This window comes from Festucalex cinctus, chromosome 6 (genome assembly GCF_051991245.1).
Source record: "Festucalex cinctus isolate MCC-2025b chromosome 6, RoL_Fcin_1.0, whole genome shotgun sequence".
NCBI classification, from domain to species: domain Eukaryota; kingdom Metazoa; phylum Chordata; class Actinopteri; order Syngnathiformes; family Syngnathidae; genus Festucalex; species Festucalex cinctus.
The window spans coordinates 31,891,529-31,909,572 of NC_135416.1; the positions used below are offsets into that span (position 1 = coordinate 31,891,529).

At 39.0% G+C, this 18,044-nt stretch overlaps 1 protein-coding gene across 5 annotated transcripts in view; it reads right to left on the reverse strand.

The window, feature by feature from the left end:
* Positions 1–849: 849 nt before the first annotated feature.
* The window catches only part of LOC144020664 (LIM domain-binding protein 1), a 28,082-nt gene continuing 10,887 nt past the window's right edge, over positions 850–18,044 (reverse strand). For 2 of the 5 annotated variants that reach the window (XM_077524355.1, XM_077524354.1), the window contains exons 2-11: positions 10,153–10,255; positions 6,239–6,283; positions 5,963–6,038; positions 5,774–5,876; positions 5,485–5,657; positions 5,270–5,392; positions 5,096–5,179; positions 4,109–4,232; positions 3,489–3,637; positions 850–2,963 (exon numbers count right to left, since the gene is read on the reverse strand). In XM_077524355.1, coding sequence (XP_077380481.1) covers positions 2,733–2,963; positions 3,489–3,637; positions 4,109–4,232; positions 5,096–5,179; positions 5,270–5,392; positions 5,485–5,657; positions 5,774–5,876; positions 5,963–6,038; positions 6,239–6,283; positions 10,153–10,255 — 1,211 coding nt within the window. In that variant the 3' untranslated portion in view covers positions 850–2,732. Of the gene's footprint in view, positions 2,964–3,488; positions 3,638–4,108; positions 4,233–5,095; positions 5,180–5,269; positions 5,393–5,484; positions 5,658–5,773; positions 5,877–5,962; positions 6,039–6,238; positions 6,284–10,152; positions 10,256–13,230; positions 13,618–13,919; positions 13,940–18,044 lie in introns of those variants that run through there. The other 3 variants (XM_077524359.1, XM_077524358.1, XM_077524357.1) reach the window with 3 other exon arrangements.

Below are 18,044 nucleotides of genomic sequence, written 5' to 3' on the forward strand. Positions count from 1 at the left end.
GCTGCTGTGACAAATTGATTATATATATATATATATATATATATATATATATATATATATATATATATATATATATATATATATATATTAGGGGTGCTAAAAAAATCGATTCGGCGATATATCGCGATACTACATCGCGCGATTCTCGAATCGATTCAATAAAAAAAAAAAAATTTTTTTTTTTTAAAGAGCTCAGAATTGTTCATTCGGTAGTCTTACCGATTCAACGTCTTATCATCATTGCCTTTTTTTTTTCTTTTTTTTTTTTTGTGTGTGAATCGATTTTTAAACTTCCATTTTTAATGGAAAAATATTCAACAAAACGTCTGACTTCGGGTTAGGATTCACACCTTGAGCATGGAAGAATGTTATATTAACGGAACATTAAGCCTTAATATTTTATTTTAATGCTGTTCAAACATGAAACAGATTACAACCTCTATAAGACTGAAATTTCAGATAAATAAATAATACATTTTCATATAAATCTTACACTCTACAAGCTTACTGATTAGTATTTTCTAAATTTGAATGAAAAAAAATCGCAACAATCGACTTATAAATTCGTATCGGGATTAATCGGTATCGAATCGAATCGTGACCTGTGAATCGTGATACGAATCGAATCGTCAGGTACTAGGCAATTCACACCCCTAATATATATATATATATATATATATCCTATCTAATTCTATTGGCTCCTTATCACACGTTTTGTTTTCATCATCACTAGTAGTAGTAGTATTATATATCACCTACAGGTATGTATGCTATTAAAATCGAAGTGGTTAAATATCATAATGTTAAGTACCAATTTGATAGTTTATCAATAACATCCGAAGCAATCTCTTAAAGTGAAAATGTATTTTTTTTTATTGGTACCATACATTAATTAGCAAGGGCAGAAACTAACCAAAAAAAAAAAAAAAGAAGAAGAAAAAAAAAAGAGATACCAAACAATGCTTCTACAGGATTTGAGGAAGGTACAAATCACCATTCGAACTCAATTTTAAATGGGTTGAAAGTGTAACAAAATAGAAATGTACAAAGAGTTAGAAGATTCCACTTCACTTATGGACGTGATGAATACCAGAAGGGCCAAATGAAGAACAACAGGACTTTCAGGCTTTTTATGACTCATGAATGCAATTTATAGACTAAACTGTTACAAACTATGCAGGATGAACATAATGTTAAGCTGGTTTTAGAACATGTTTGAAGATGGCACAAATTAAAACAATGGGGGGGTTCAGTCATTTCAACAACTTTTAAAGCCAGTGATTGAAGTGACAGTCAAACATTTCAGCACATTCACATGACCTCGGGTTGAGTCAAGGTTATGCAATACTTCTGATAGTGGAGAGGGAAAAGAACTAACAATTTATGTCGACATGAACAACTGAGTGAATTTCTGAATGTCCTAAATAAATACATAAGAAAAACAAAAGACTTAGGATACACCTTCCTATGGTGCCATTTGTACCCTTAGGGCTTTTGTCATTTCATTTACACTACCCTTTAAAAAAAAAAAAAAAAGAGGGAGGAGGAAAGCGCTGGGTGTGTTTTTTTCTTCTTCCTCATTTCTCCTATTTTGTTTCTTTACATTAGATCAGGATGGCTTTAGGTATATCTAAGTAAGAATACATCTTATTACAGTCAGACAGAACTTTTGCTACTACCTTAAATATACAAGCACAAATACACAAAATTTCAAATTTCCAAAAGCAACGTAAAGACAAAATAAAACATCCACACTAAATAATTTTTCTTTTATAAACACAAAAAGATAAAAACAATATATTTTAGGGGAGGAATAAAAGTCCTGTGGTGCTCCTTGGTCTGTAGCTTTTCAGTATTGGTAAAAATAAAAAATAAAAGTAACTATTGAACTGAAGATTGTTTAATAGAAATTAAAAAAAACATTCTAGGGAAATATATACTGTATAAAAACTCTTAAAATGTGTAAGTGTGTATGTTGCTTACGCTGGAGTCTATTCAGAGATGGCTCATGCACCAAAGGGACTAAAACTCCTTCCATCATTGTGTGTATGCGCATGTGTGTATTAAGTGTGTATGTTTATTGTGAATTGCTGTGTCCCACACGAGAAGTGTGACAATTTCAACAATTTTGCACAACATCTCTAAATTCTGGTCTGCTCGATTTGGCAAAGACACTAACTTTTCTCGCTCAATCACACTCTCACGCACGCACGCACGCACGCACGCACGCAGATACTCCAACAAGGGTTTCTCGTGCCTTGACGCATCAGAACAGTCCAGAATTGAGTCGTCTAGAGGTCGGTGGACAAGCTCTCCCGAAGCTACTTGCCACCATGGCCATGCCACACTGCTTTGTAGCGTTCTTCTTGGGTTTAGTGTGGGTTAGAACACTCCTGGATTCTATCACCACATCTCCTTCATCACAACCATCATGTTGCTTGTCCAAAGTGGAAATTAGCAAGAGCAGACAGGACATTTTCAGTATGAAACGCGGGGGGGGGGGGGGGGGGGGGGGGCAGGATGCCTTGAAGTCGGGAAGTCACAGTCATGATGAAGCTTCTGGCAGGAAGTCCAACTTGCGCTCCGCCAGGCACCACCGAGAGTCAGAGCTCAAAACGCATGTCGGGGGAGGGGGGGGCTGCTAAGAAACCTGTTGCTCTCGTGACTTTTGGCTTTGGGAAGGCTCAGAGGAGGGCATGAGGGGATTGTGTTGTGGAGGAGGAGCCCGCACTCTATTGCGATGCCTGTGAGGTGGGGTTGTCGCTCTTGCTCTCCTGGCTGGAGGGCGCCTTGTTGTTCCAGGGCGAGTTGGATCCCAGAGCCGGGGAGTTGTTGAAGCTGTCCTCGTCGTCGATGCCGTTGGCTGCGTCAAACTGGGTGTTCTCCAGCCGCGTGATCAAACGCTCGTCCTCGTCACCAAACTCCCCTCCCATCAGCGTGGGCTCTCCCACCACCATCACATCCTGTACAGACAAAGGGAAAATGTTAAATGCTGGCAAGTGGATAAATTAAAAGTCGAAATCGATTTATTAAGAAAGAAATCATGTAGAATATCTCTGTTTGTTTGGATTGCAATTCGCCGGTATCCGATGGCAACATAGCTTCTGTTCCAACACCAATTCTCAACTCTTCAGTAGTCACTGATGCTATACATAGCATAATGCTAGTACATAAAATTCCTCCACCAAAAAAAAAAAAATAAATAAATAAATAAAGATATTTAAAAACAAACAAACAAACAAAAAAAGATCTATAAATCCCCCATATAGTATTTATTTTCCTTAAAATTGCACAAAATTAATGGCAATTTTCAATTCCTGTCATTTCCATTTTATAGTACCTGATTTTAAAACGGCCACTAGAGGGTTTCAGCCACCATCACAATACCGATACTAGCACTGATATCGATACAAAAGTCTGACTCTAATACTACCTCAACAGTTGTAATATTGGATTCTGGACCTACACAATTCCACTAATGTACTTACTGGAACCTGGCTAGAGAGAGGGAAGCCACTGCCAGGACTCTTCTTCTTGTTATTGTTGTTGTTATTAGTTCCACCTCCTCCGCTGATGGTGCTGCCACCTGACATCTTACGCTTCCGCCGTTTGTTCGGGGCCTGTCTTGATGGCTCGGCTACACACGGGAAGCAGGGAGAGTTATATGTAAGAAAATGTAGAAAAAGTATTTGGGCTCCAGATCATGAGATCAAGAGGTGAATATGAGATAAAAGTTTAGAACTCCAGCTTTTGTTTTGTGTCATTTTATTTGTTTTGTTTTTAAAGTGACCAAAAGTATTGGAACATGTGACTAATGGGAGTCTGTAGTAGCTCCGGTGCTACCTTTTCAATTGATTGCATATACATTAAATAGTGCTTGTTTTTGGCTTTGGGTTTCAACTGTGAAAGCTGAATTTGATGCTAAGCAAACATGTAGACAATCAGTGACATCACTGTCAACCCCCATAGTTGAGTTTTGATCTGAATCCTAAACATCTTCAATGTACAACAAAAACAAAGCCATTGTTGACCTTGCCGTACCAATGCTTTTGGAGGAGACTGTATTGTCAATTGTTGGCATTTGTGTGTACTGTGTTCACATACATACCTGGGGGTGCCACCATTCGTTGCCATTTCTGGAAGAGGCAGGTCTTGAGGCAGTCTCTGGGGCTGAGGCTGTACGTCTTGTGTCTGGACATCAGTTCCTGCATGGGCTCCAGGATCACACACAGCTGGAGCACAGAACATGGGTAAAAGGATGGTGTTGAAAAAATATATATATATTCACCAAAGGTCCATATTTTATTGCCAACTTTTCAAGATGGTAATATGAGTGCAGGTAAACTACAGGTACAATTTTGGTATGACAACCATTTCAATATAGACACACAAGAAAATCAAAATATCACTAACGCAGTTAAGCTTCCTTCACAACTTGAGCTGCACATCACTGCCAGAGCATTCTCCAGCTTTAAAAATGGGGGGGGGGTGTGCTTCACATCGATTCAATTACTTGTTGAAACCAGCATAGGGCAAAAATAAAGCTGCACAAGTTATTTCGATCCCAATGGGGGATCTGCTGTTTTTTCATCAACTGGTATTCTGCATTTCCTTTTATTTAAAACTGACATTGGAGTTTAGCTGTTGTGAGGAATTGTGGTAAGATAATTTTCTCTTTCAACATGAATTTGCTTTTTTTTTTTTATTTCCCATCATCAAAAATGCAAAATATCAAATAACCGAGAATATGTTTTCTCACCCAATTAAGAATATTCAGACAAGAAGCATTTTCTTAGTTTGTAGCTCTACCAGATAAGAAAAGAGAGGACGTGACTGTGACGCATGCAGTAAACATTGTTAAAAGGCACTAAACTTGAAGACCCAGTCCAACTTGTACACATATTTGAAACTAAGACACACACACACACACACACTTGTCAGTATATAGTACCCTTTAAGCCTTTTGTGAAGTCTACACATAACACTTGCAAGCAAGACGTTCTCTCGGTATATGGTCAAATTTAAAATAAATTATTATTGAAGGAAAAACTACGTAACACCAAGTGGAGTGTCTGATGTTTTATTTTTGACTTACTCGGAGGTAGTTTAGAGTAGAGTTTGACAGGCCACATCTTGTAATATTTTTGGCCAGCTGGTCCAGCATTTGTGGGTCCTGGGCCTGAGACATTATCAACAGGACACAGAGTAATAAATAAGTGAGACACACAGACAGACAATAACATCATGCAAAAGATTCCGGCTTGCTCACATGCATGGCCAGTATACTGCGAGGGATGAGTTCGCGGTGTTGTCGGATGCTAAAGTGCCACGTTTTTATCCTCATCATGTCATCAAACATGAACTCCAAGTACAAGCGGCCCTCAACACACACCTACAGAAGGGAAGTCGGGTCAGAGGAGGATTAGAATGTGTATATTCATTCAGATTTGATCGGAAAACGGTTATGAGAGAAGGGTCACTCACCTGTGTGAACATTGGTTTACCATTCTGGGAGACCATGGTGCACTGATCGCAGTCAAGTGAAACAAAGTTGTTGTGAAATGACTCCTTGGGGTGTTTCAGGACATAGTAGAGCTCAGTGGCACCACCTTCAAATATACTCCGAAAGTATCTTGGAATCAACGTCCGACCAATTGCTTGACGAGTGGAAAGGAAACAAAGGGGAAGGGAAAAAAACAAATTACATTACACATACAGAGGATGCTAAATAGGCAGCATGTCTGCAGGGTGTTTATATGGTATTCATCCTTACTGTAACGCTTCGGCCCATCTTCCAGACAGAAAGTAATGGTTAACATGGCATCATCTTCAAAAAACTCTGTAGTAAATGCATCCCACCATAGATTATCACACTCCTACAGTTTGGAGAAGCAACAAATATTCCGTTACCGACACACATAGTGCTAATGTAGTGTGAAAGACTTAGTGACTGTTTACAAACCTCTGTCCAGTTCTGTAGCCGTTTGTTTAGTTCAAATATTCTGTAGTCTGTCTGGTTGCCATATGGTGTGTGCCTCCTACACCATAAAAAGACAGGAGGTGAAAACAAAAGAAGTAGAACAGTTGGCTTGTGGTAATAAAACAGAGGGAAATTCTGAACTGCAGCACTATCAAAGCAGTTAAACAACCTCATTTAGCCCTGGTCAGAGTTTAATGCTCAATTGGATGCGAGAAGAGAGTGCAACATTATCTGTATAGCGGTTTAATGTTGTCTTACCCTATGCCTGGTTCCAGGTATGTGGGAGGATACATTGGGGTTGGACTGGAGAAGTGAGAAAGAGAGATCTTATTAATCACATATACTGCAACTAAACCAAATCACACAAACTTTAACAAATAGGATGAGAGTGTAGCTACGCTACATGCAATACTATTGCTGAGTTACCTAACAGTGCTCACAAGAACTATTCGATGCAGGGTAGGGAATCAGGATGCACCAATATATCGCCCACCAAAAATTTTCATTTGCACAACTGAAATAATATCAAGCATACAAGTACAAATTAATTTTAAGAAGCCCACTTGAAGCACACCCAGGAATTTTGGCCCATATGAGTGTTTGGTGGATATTTTTGGCTGAAACTTGTCAGCTAATTGATTAGGGGTTCTCCTTGTAGCAGACAAAATGAAAGGATCAATATTAATTGCACAGCCGTACAACAATGTCAAACAAAGTTGATGGAAAATTTAGCCTTTATAGGCAAGTACTGGTATTGACTTCAGTTTCAATATAGCAATTGCTTAGATCCAAAATGTAATTTATCACTGAGATTTTAGCTCAGTTGAAAATAGAAACGAGTGATTTTGCAAGCAGACGCAACTCGCCAAACTTTGAACGAGTAAAACAAAACATGCAGTTACATTGTGGGTTCATATATTAGGTTATGTCAAAGTTTGACAAGCTCAGCCTCATTATTTTCCTTCTGGAAAAATAGCTTATCCCTTTAATAATAATAATAAAAAAAAAAAAAAAAAAAAAAGAGTACACTTTTTGTCAATTTATGCTAAGTGGGGTTTTTAAATTAGCATTTTCACAAAAAAATAAAAAATAAAAAAATCTGTTAAAATTTAATTCAGCATGGCCAAGTACATTCATGTGTTAAGTTTTGTATGGAAAAGTAGAATAATAATATAATAATAATAATAATAATAATAATAAAATAAATAATGAAGTTATACAGTTTTAATGTTTGCTTTGTTCTTGTTTACTGAAAAACTGATATTTATGTACAGCACTTTGTATACAGCAACGCCTGTTCTTAAAGCGCTTTATAAATAAAGTTGAGTTGAGTTAATCCAATTCAATATAACAATATTGACAATATAAAACAAAAGTGTTCCCAGAACGGCCATTTTTTCTCCTCACACAAATACCATCCAGTTTTCAAAACTCTTGCTTTGTTGTACTCAGATTGATGTGGCATTTCCAGACTTTATATTTTGACAGATTTTAATTTTTTGGAAATCGTGTCACAGTGCTAATACAATTGATCTATAAACCAAAAAAACAGAGAACACTGGCACCAACTTTAGCATCATTTTTATGGCAAATAAAACATTTATGTGCCATAAAAATGAAGCTGCAATGACTATGTGGTCATTTCAACTTTATTCCAAAGGTTCAAGTTGCACTCTGCTGAAACCGACTAACCACCTATGTGAAATATTTCTCCCAGAGAAGCGATAAGTGCCTGCAGGATTTTCCTCATTCTCAAACTGTTCACTTCACCAGCATAAAATTCTTCTCCAGGGCACTGTTACCGAAAAACTACACAAACAGAGGTTTAATAATATTAATATTGACATTTAAACTAGGGCTGAGCAATGAATCAAGTTCAAATCAACATCACAATGTAGTAGGATGCAATTTTCAAATTGCAAAGGCTCCAGTTTTTGCCTCATTTTGGTTGGTCCGTTTTATTTTATACATACATGTATGTCAAAAAGCACAGCCCATGTTTGCATATCATTGCTTTATGAAACATTGATGAATTTTGTTGAGTTTAAGTGAACACTAAAGACTATATGTCAAAGCGTATGATAAACTAATAACTAATTGAAGTATATGAATAAACTCATATTAATTAATGTTCCAATTTCCTTAATTGTACCATCAGCCTAACCTATAAAGACCAAAATATTATCCCCTAAAGCACCTGCCAAAACATCCCTTTAAAACCTAAAGTCACCCCGGAAACCTGAAGTTTTCCTGGAAATTCAACAATATTGCCAATGCCTACTTACTAAATTATTGATATCTCAGCTCCTGAAGCAGATAGAAACATAATTCAAAAAACATTTCAGAGCTTACACATATAGCGTTCACACATACCTACGTTTATTATTATAAACCTTCAATATATATATTTTTTTATAAATCAACACCTGTGTTGCATCTGTGGGTATATTTTCCTTCAACAGTGGAGCGCAGTTGTAATAACCTCAGGGGATCGAGGGGTAATTATTCGTCGTCCATTCAGTTACAAAGCTGACAATATTTTCAACATCCTCATTGTCTACAAACATATTGAACACTTGGTCACTGGCGACTCGTTACACTGATTCGAATTCCTCCCACGGCGTCGTCAATCACGTTATTTCATAACTCCCGCGAATCTCCGTCAACCATAAATGCTCGCATAATATTCCAGGATGCTACGAGGCCGACGTCACCCTCTCATGTATATTCTTACGCACTTAATCTTTAAGAGACCAAGAATAGTTCAAAACAAAACAATTACGTATCCGCCCTCCCGGGTTTAAAATGAGAAGAGCAGCGCTCCCAGCTAACGGTAGAAATGCATTCCTGCGCTCCCGGTCTTAATGGGCTAACACTAAATGTCCACAGGAACGAGCATGACATAAACTGTTGGGAAAAAAAAAAATCCTAGAGGAAACACTGTCGTATTATGTATTTTTGGTGAAATGCGCCGTAACTTTCAGGCACTTAGCCATGACAATGCATTGCCCTCAATGCTTCTGTTTATGTCACGGATGACCCTGATTACCATTATTGCGCAAGTGTGCCATAGACAGCGAGAGAAGTGGGAGTCAAGACAGCTTCAAAAGTAAAGCGTGAAATAGTAAAAACATTACTAGTAGTCGACAATTAAATTACTTGTCAATACTTGTCAACTGTCGATTTTGATCGTTGACATAGTTGTGACCTGTTGACTAAGCTTGAGTGTACAGCCATCATATTTGACACCAAGTAGTGAATTACAGTAGAGAAGAGTAGCTCCTCTTATTGTAAAACTTAATGCATCGCTAGTCCGCTATCATAACTCAGTCCAAGTGTTGTCCAAAGAAGTGTTGGCCAATTGAAGTAATTGCGTGTTTCACATTATTAAATGCACCACAAGCTAGGGCTGGGCGATATGGCCAAAAAATAAAATCTCGATTTTTGCAGTCATTCAGGACGATTACGATTTTAACCTAATAAATCCAACAGACGTTTACTTAAAGGTTTCATTTATTCAAAAAGAATTCCTGTGCAAAATTTAGACACCAGTAACGTATACTGATTCTAGATCAGTTTTAACACAAAATTACATTACATAAAAGCATTTTGATGTAACAGAATATAAGAACAACAGCTTTTAATCATCCAGAAGACAAAATTCGATTTCACGATTTAGCAAACTTTCAATCATTCGATTTTTTAAAATGACGATGTATCGAATTAATTCGATTTATTGCCCAGCCCTACCACAAGCTGTTACATCATTAACAGAGGATGATTTATTCCAACCTATATCCTTTAGGGAGATAAATATGTTTCAGAAACTAAACTAAATTGCTCCTTTGGCTTTTTTGAATTGGAGCAAAATGTCTGTTGCTACAAGGCAAACTCACCCAAAATGCAATTCTCCCAGAATTTTCCCTAATTGGGATCACTGTTTTTGGATGACGTTTCAACATTTTATTTATTTTTTTTTAATGGACTGATGCCTTTCCCGACTCAAACACTCCCTATTTATCTATGCTTGAGATTGGCACTGAGTTGGGCCAGAGGCAAGTAAAATTATGGTAGCTGGTATTCCCAGTCGCTATCCCATCCAAGTACAAACCAGTCCTGACCCTGCTTAGCTTTTATCATAAGCAAAATGGACTCACAGTCACAAAACTCACCCCACGTCTCTGTCCAGCATGGTACCGGGATGGAAGGGTGGGAAAGTGCTACCGTTGGGAGGCTCCTTGGGGGAGTACAGCTTGAACGACTTGGAGGAACAGCCTGGAAGGGAAAGCAGAAGGGTATAGCATAAACATCATGCACATGTTCAACACTTCATGGAGACAAACACAATTGGGGCTATTATGGTCTACATTTTAAGGAGAAAAAGAAGTTCCTGTACAGTGGACCCACTGAAATGCATGGCTTTTTTTTTTTTTTTAATCCAAATAATACAGGCCACAAGTACCAACAGACATGGCTAAACACCATGGGCCTTGTCGGAAAGTCAAATCTGCTAAACCTTTATGCCACCTTTCCTTACCCTTTGTTGGACTGTGTCATTGGGTCAAGGAGCAATAAAAAGGTGCTTCTTTCAAAAACAGGAAAGGACAGCACTGTTTCAAATCAATCGACTCCACTTTTCCTAACTGATGTGATTGCGCGATGGTAAATATTGCTGACGTTAAGTGTGGCTTGAGGACTTTACCTGCAAAACAGTTTGCTTAATAAAAAAACAGGTAAGAAGTACCTTTTAAAAATAATTCAGATGTTACCCATGAAAAGCATTTCTACAACGATTAAAATAAATAAATAAATAAATAAAATACTTTTTGTGAAGGATCCCCTGAATATATTTTAATTGATTTTGGAATTGCCAACCTCTATCATTTTCGGAAAGATGTTTATAACATTATTTCTGAACCACATTGCACTTTTTTCTTTGAACATCGAAAAACTCATTTGCATTTTTGAAAATTAAATCAACCAATATATTAGGACCATGAGACCCTCCACAAATCCAAACAGTATTAAAACCTTTTATTTATTTATTTATTTATGTGCTCTATATAAATTTTCGTAATGGGATAGTCTGTCTTTTTGCCACTGACCTTATGTCACTCATAACAATTGTGTTTGGAGGTGCTGTTTTCTGAATAAATATAAGTTTGCCTTTTTTTTTTCCTGTCGTTTCTCTTCCCACTCAAACTTAATGACTTTGTTTCTTACAATATTTTTGTTTACAACTGTTTCTTTCTGTATGGATAGAAATGTTAGTCCCTATAATGATTGAGGCAAATGTTTATGTTCACCTTTGCTACTGTTCGCTGCAACAGTATTCTAGATGTATGTTTGTAATATACTGTTCTTCATTTCATTTAATTAACTTCTTTTTAAATCTTGGCTCAAGCGCCTCCACGTGTCAACTACATTGGTGCCCTGCTGCTTTAAAATATTGCTGATCTAGAGAATTGTGGGTAATATCCATAAAGGTTGGTCAATAGTAGTAACACCTTTGCGAAAGGTGGCTTAAAGCTTGCATCTAGCCACCTTCCCTAAACATTTTTTAGAATGAAAAAATGGCCAAATGACCTATCCTCCAACTCCAAACACTTCTGGGTCATGTTGCTCGGATAGGATAGAAAAGGTTCTTGGTGAAAACAAGCATCTGAGAAGGTCCCAAGTCTCGTGCCATCTCGCAAATGCCTCCTGCCCTTATATTACTCTAATTGGCCAGCTCTCTAAAGGATATCCAGAGTAGCAGTCGCCAGGTCATGACCCCAGCCGTTACCATGGTGAAACCCCGCCTCAAAATGTCTTGTCTCAACATAATAAACATATGGCTGTGTCTTTGTGTGACAGATTTTCAAGCACATGTAAATTAACTTCGTGCTTGTGGAAAAACAACCAAAACTAAAAACTCATTTCATGTCTAAGACGTTTCAATTGCGTTAACGTAATACATGCCAAACTCAACGATAAGAACAACACTAGTAGACTCATGTGATGGATAGATCCATCCATCCATCCATTTTCTGAATCTCTTATCTTTACTTGGATCACGGGCATACTGGAGCCTATCAAAAAATAAAAATAAAATAAAAAATAAAAAAAAAACACTGCCAGTGCCATGTTATTGCTTCAATTCCAAATGTATAACCCATAGGAGGGGGTTGGCTGAAATAACGCAAGATTTGTTCTGTCAAGAACTAAAACAAGTTTCACAATTTCAACCAGAAAACTATGACTTCCTTTCATGGTCAACAGAAGCTGTTTACCATACAAGCAAGCAGCAGTGTGCAATGGGCTGAGTGCAACAACAAGAGGGAGGAGAAAAACAACACAAATGGAGTTGATAAATAAATAAATAAATAATCGATGTTATGTGTCCATTAGTTGGTGAGAGCTCCATTAGCTCCTCTCATCCCCTGTTAGTGGTTAATGACAGGCAGTCCCAATCACATCAGCAGGATTCCACTTCCTCCATTGGGAAATTGGTTCGTGCCTATCCAACAAGCAGACGCTGCACTGTCCAAACACACACATTGAACATGCATTAACTCACTACGTTGTATGAGACCAGATCACTAAAAATCTGACTGCACAAAACTCTACACAACATCAACTATTCACTAATAACAATAGCAGTTACGCAGCTTGCCCCGAAACACAAACAAATCATAAACTTTCCCGAAAAACAAAACCTGCTGTGAAAAGGGGAATTTGTCAAAAGTTCCACGTAACGTTTGTAAAAGGCAATGTGGATACGCATGTTTTCCCCCAACTAAATACATCTATACACATTTTATGAGGACTGAGAGGTTACAAAGGCAATTAGAAAGGCACCAAGCGCACCATGCTAACCGTTAGCTCTTAGCTAGGTGAAACGTTAGCTTTGCACATTTCGAGGCAAAAGACGATTCAAGCGCGCATGTAAGTAAACAATACAAAATCAGACAAACTATAAACATTCAGAACAAATACTCCAACTGGTCTCCATCGCCAGTGTATGAAATCAAACCAGGTCGAGGAATTATCCTTTAGTGGCCAAGCTAACATTAGCGAGCCCAAATGCCAGCTGGTACCATACCGCTAGCTTGTCTGCTAACACCTTAGCATTAAATCCCCTTTTAAACCAAGAGCCAGCAAAAATAACCAACGAAATCGGAGGCGCGTCAGCTGGTCAGCCACAACTAAGCGTGGCACCGGCAGCGGAAAAGATGTGACGCTTGAAGACGGGAAAAGCGAGCGTTTACCTGCGCTGAAGTCCAATGAGAAAACGAATGTTTACAGATCCGTGGTACAGTCCGTGCGTACGCTCCGATAGGCCCGCTGAATGGACGGCTCCGCGCAACGTACCTACACAACACGTCCCAATGAACGCGATCGATGCAGTTCTCCGCGAACTGTTAGGCCGAAGAAGCGATACGGCCCAAATAGCGGGAGTGCGACCGCTATGTTTTGTCCCGCATGAGGCCTTGTCAGAGGGCTGAAGCCTGTTGTGGGTTTACATACGGACCCCGATGAGCCCTTTGTTCACGGGAGGACATGAACAATAGCTCTAGGCCCTCCTCCTTCGCCTCTTCCTCCTCCTCTCTCTCCGCAGTACATTTGCTCTTCTTTCCCCTGACCGCCACCGTCAGTCACCCCCTCCACCCCACTCCAATGCTCATAAAGGTTGTCTGCTAAGCATTTTTTCCCTCTTCCACTCCTCCTCCTTCTTCATCCCCTGCCTTCCTGCTAAGTGACATAGATGAGAATTGGCCTAATGTATGGCAAGTGGAAGTACGTGTGGAAATTATTGTTCATATTCACCTAATTAACGCACAGCAGCTTGCTGCATACAACTGAGACGTGTCAGTGAAAGAAAGAAAGAAAAGTTGTTAAATTTCATACAAAAATGTTATGTCACAAAAAGTGGACACAAAGGTTGATAATTATGCACCTTTTGCTATGTCCTGCAGATTTTGGATGTTTCTCTTCTCCAGCACACTTGAAGCTCATCAAGAAGCTCTGCATAGGCCTGATAACGATCCTGTTTATTGGAACAGGTGCGTTGGAACAGCGAAACATCCAAAACATGCAGGACTCCGGCCGTCGAGGACCGAGCTTGGACACCCCAGCTAGTTGAACACATTTTGTATCTCTTATAATCCATCTTCTGCACAACGTCCTTGTCATGGGTGTGGCTTGGCTTTCCCAGCTGAGTCCACTGTCGCAAGCCCAGTGAAATTGTATAATTCCTACAGAACACCTGGCACAATGATTGGAAATCACAGATACCAAGGCTAAAAAAAAAAGCTGTTTTGCATTGCCATTAGCAAGTCAAAATAACCATGTTGCACCCAATCACAACTCATTCAATAGCAAAACTAAGAATCACAGATATTTATGTTTTTCTTCACTGGGCTTGACGAGCATAGACCTGTATAAGAACCTTATATACCTTGTGGTCCAAGCAAGTTGGTGCTATGTATGCCACACCAGCTAGCTAACAACAAACGTTTGTCTGGTTAGTGCCTACTAGCTTACACGTGGAGTTGCTCCGAAATCAATTATCGCCTCTATGGTGGCGAAAAAGCTACCCTTCTGACATTGTTCTCACATAGGGAATTGCTCAGCTAACATTAAATTACAATACAGGAAGTGCTTGTGTGACAGTTATCACAGAAGTCTAGCTAGAACTGCGTTAAAGCGGGCCATATCCATCTTTGAACAGTAAACTAGCAGGAAAATAACTAACTGGACTCAGGAGAGAAAGTTATACTCAACAGAACCATCCAACGATGGCCTATAAGCTTTAAAAGTAATAAGTATAAAATATTCATAATATTAGTAATTTTTATTTGTTTGTTTTTAATGTAACTTTTGAGGCCTCAAAATTACATTACAGTAGTACAACACATTCAGAAATACTAAGTTTAAACAGAAATTTATAGGTGTCAAAATTTAAAAATGTTTCTAGACACGGAAATACAGTTTGTTGTATTTTTATTGTTTGATAAAACCATTGCTTCAGGTCTCTAGAATTAACATGCAAAAAAAATAAAAATAAAAATAAAAGTAAAAATGCACCTCAAAATTGGAAAGTTTTTCCTCAAACGAAGTCACTGAATAGCAAAACTGCTCTGCGAAGAAAATAAGTCAGTTTGACCACAATATTTGTGTTCAGCTTTGAAAAATAAATATTAACATTTATTGGGGCAACAGTTCTGAGTCTCCTGGTTCAAGTCTCGGCTTGACTTTATATGTCCCCCCCATGTGCTTGTGTGGTTTTTTTTCTTAATAAAGTACTTCAGCTTCCTGCTGCATTCTAAAAACATTCATGCTAGGCTCATTGACTTGTCTAAATTGTTTATAGAGTGAATGTCCATTATGCACCCTGTGACTCATTGTTGACCAGTCCATGGTGGACCCTGCCTCTTGCCATAAGTCAGCTGAGATAACATGAATTGGTGTTTTTCTGCGTTTGAATGTGATTGGTGCTGAACACAGTCACATCCCTGGTTATAAGAGGGTGTGCGCACTTATCCAACTACACTATTTCGGTTATTTTGTACTTCCCCTATCGAAAACTATTCAGTTAAGATGTACAGGTCATAGGTCACATTAATGACGGGAAAAGTTTTGAAAATATTTTTAATCTCACCTGTTAGATTACAAAAGCCTGGCATTTTAACAGGGTTGTGTTTACTTTGTATTTGTCCATAAATATATTGTTTGGACGGAAAAAATAGTACAGTGTATGCATATTGTACTACAGTTTCATGATTAAGTGTGCCTTGCTTTCTGTGAAGTTTCTCATTGTTAAACTCAAGAATTGTAGTATTAAGTTTGCATGGCAGTATGAGTCTCATATTCATTGAAAATGTTAGTTAATTGGTTTTTAGGAGTTAGCAAACTCCTGCTCTCTCTCTCTCTCTTTGTCTCTTACTTTTTTTTCCCTCTCGCTCACACTAAAACCTCTTTTCCTAATCTTATTTCTAATAGAACAGTAAAAATATGGTGACATATTGTATTCATCAGGCTGTGTGATTCTTGATTTAATCAGAACTAGAACCAGCAAAGTATTAGAAAGGTATCGCTTTTCTCCCTCTCTCTTTTCCACACAGCAACCCACGCATACACAAGCACACATGCACACGAACACAAAGCATTATCCCTAAAGGAGAATCCCATGGCCTCTAAATCTGCTTAAATCGCCTCAAAATATAATCAGATATTCAGATCACAGCCAGAAGGATTCACCCATACGGATAAAGTTGGAAATAAACAAAAGACCACGCATTAGTGTGTCTGTCATGTGTGAACCGTGACCCAACAGAACAAACAGGGCTCAGATTTTTGCAGGTACACAGAAAATGAAAACACATCCATCCATCCATCCATCCATCCATCCATCCATCCATCCATCCATCCATCCATCCATCCATCCATCCATCCATCCATCCATTTATCCGTTTTCTGCACCGCTAGCCCTCATTGGGTTTCATGGGTGAGCTGGAATCTAGCTGACTTCAGGCAGGAACCTGAATATTTACACCCTGGACTAGTTGTCTGCCAATTGCAAAACACTTACAGACAAACAACCATTCACACCTAGGGACAGTTTGCCGGGAGGAAGCAGCAGTACCTGTTGGAAACCCACGCAATCACGAACAGAAGGTGTCAACTCTACACAGGAAGAAAGCCCGGATTAGAACACCCAACATCTGCACTAAATTAAAGTCTAGCGCACGTCGCACAAATCTAACAGTAATTGTATTATGGTAGCATAATTTCCATCTATTGTAGTCTGGGATAAAGACAATAATTAGGCAGTCGTATTAAGTCAGGCGACTCCAGTGATTAAGGGTTCACATACATATTAATATATCAGTCTTACGTTACAGACTTAATTAAAGTGTGTTTCATAACTTGGTGGATTACCCTGACCTGAAACAACTTTTCCATCCATCCATTTTCGATCTAGGGCTTATCAGTTGATATTAAGTGACAGGTGGGGTACAACAACCATCCACATTCACATTCAGACCCACAGTACGGACAATTTAGTCTGCAATGAACCTAAGAAGCATGTTTGTAGGATGTGGGAGGAAGCCGGTGTGGGACAACTTGTACAAACTCCAGTTCCAATGAAGTTGAGATTTGTAAAATATCAATTAAAATAGAATACAATTATTTACAAATACTCTTCAACTTATAATTGATTGAATCCGCAACAAAAACAATATACCTAATGTTGAAACTGAGAACAGTTTTTGTTTTTATTTTGTTTTGCAAATATTCATTCATTTTAAATTTGATACCTGCAACACATCCATCCATCCATTCTCTTGACCGCTTATTCCTCACAAGGGTCGCGGGGGCTGCTGGCGCCTATCTCAGCTGGCTCTGGGCAGTAGGCGGGGGACACCCTGGACTGGTTGCCAACCAATCGCAGGGCACACAGAGACGAACAACCATCCACGCGCACAAGCACACCTAGGGACAATTCGGAGCGCCCAATTAACCTGCCATGCATGTCTTTGGAATGTGGGAGGAGACCGGAGTACCCGGAGAAGACCCACGCGGGCACAGGGAGAACATGCAAACTCCACCCAGGAAGGTCCGAGCCTGGACTCGAACCAGAGACCTCAGAACTGGGAAGCGGACGTGCTAACCACTCGACTACCATGCCGCCCACCTGCAACACATTCAAAAAAAAAAAAATCTGGGACACGAACATCACAGATGCTGGCTTTTGAACATTATGCAATGAGAACAATCCAAATGGTCCTTTTCCTCTTTGGCCCTTTTTTTTTCAAAATCTATTTGAAATCTGGACTCGTCAGACCACAGCACATTGTTCCACTTTGCGTCGGTTCATCTTAGAAGAGGCTTTCACTTTGCATAGTAGACTTTTAACTTGCATTTGTAGATGAAGTGGGCGGCACGGTGATTGAGTGGTTAGCACGTCCGCCTCCCAGTTCTGAGGACTCGGGTTCGAGTCCAGGCTCCGGCCTTCCTCGGTGGAGTTTGCATGTTCTCCCCATGCCTGTGTGGGTCTTCTTCGGTCCCCTCTCACATT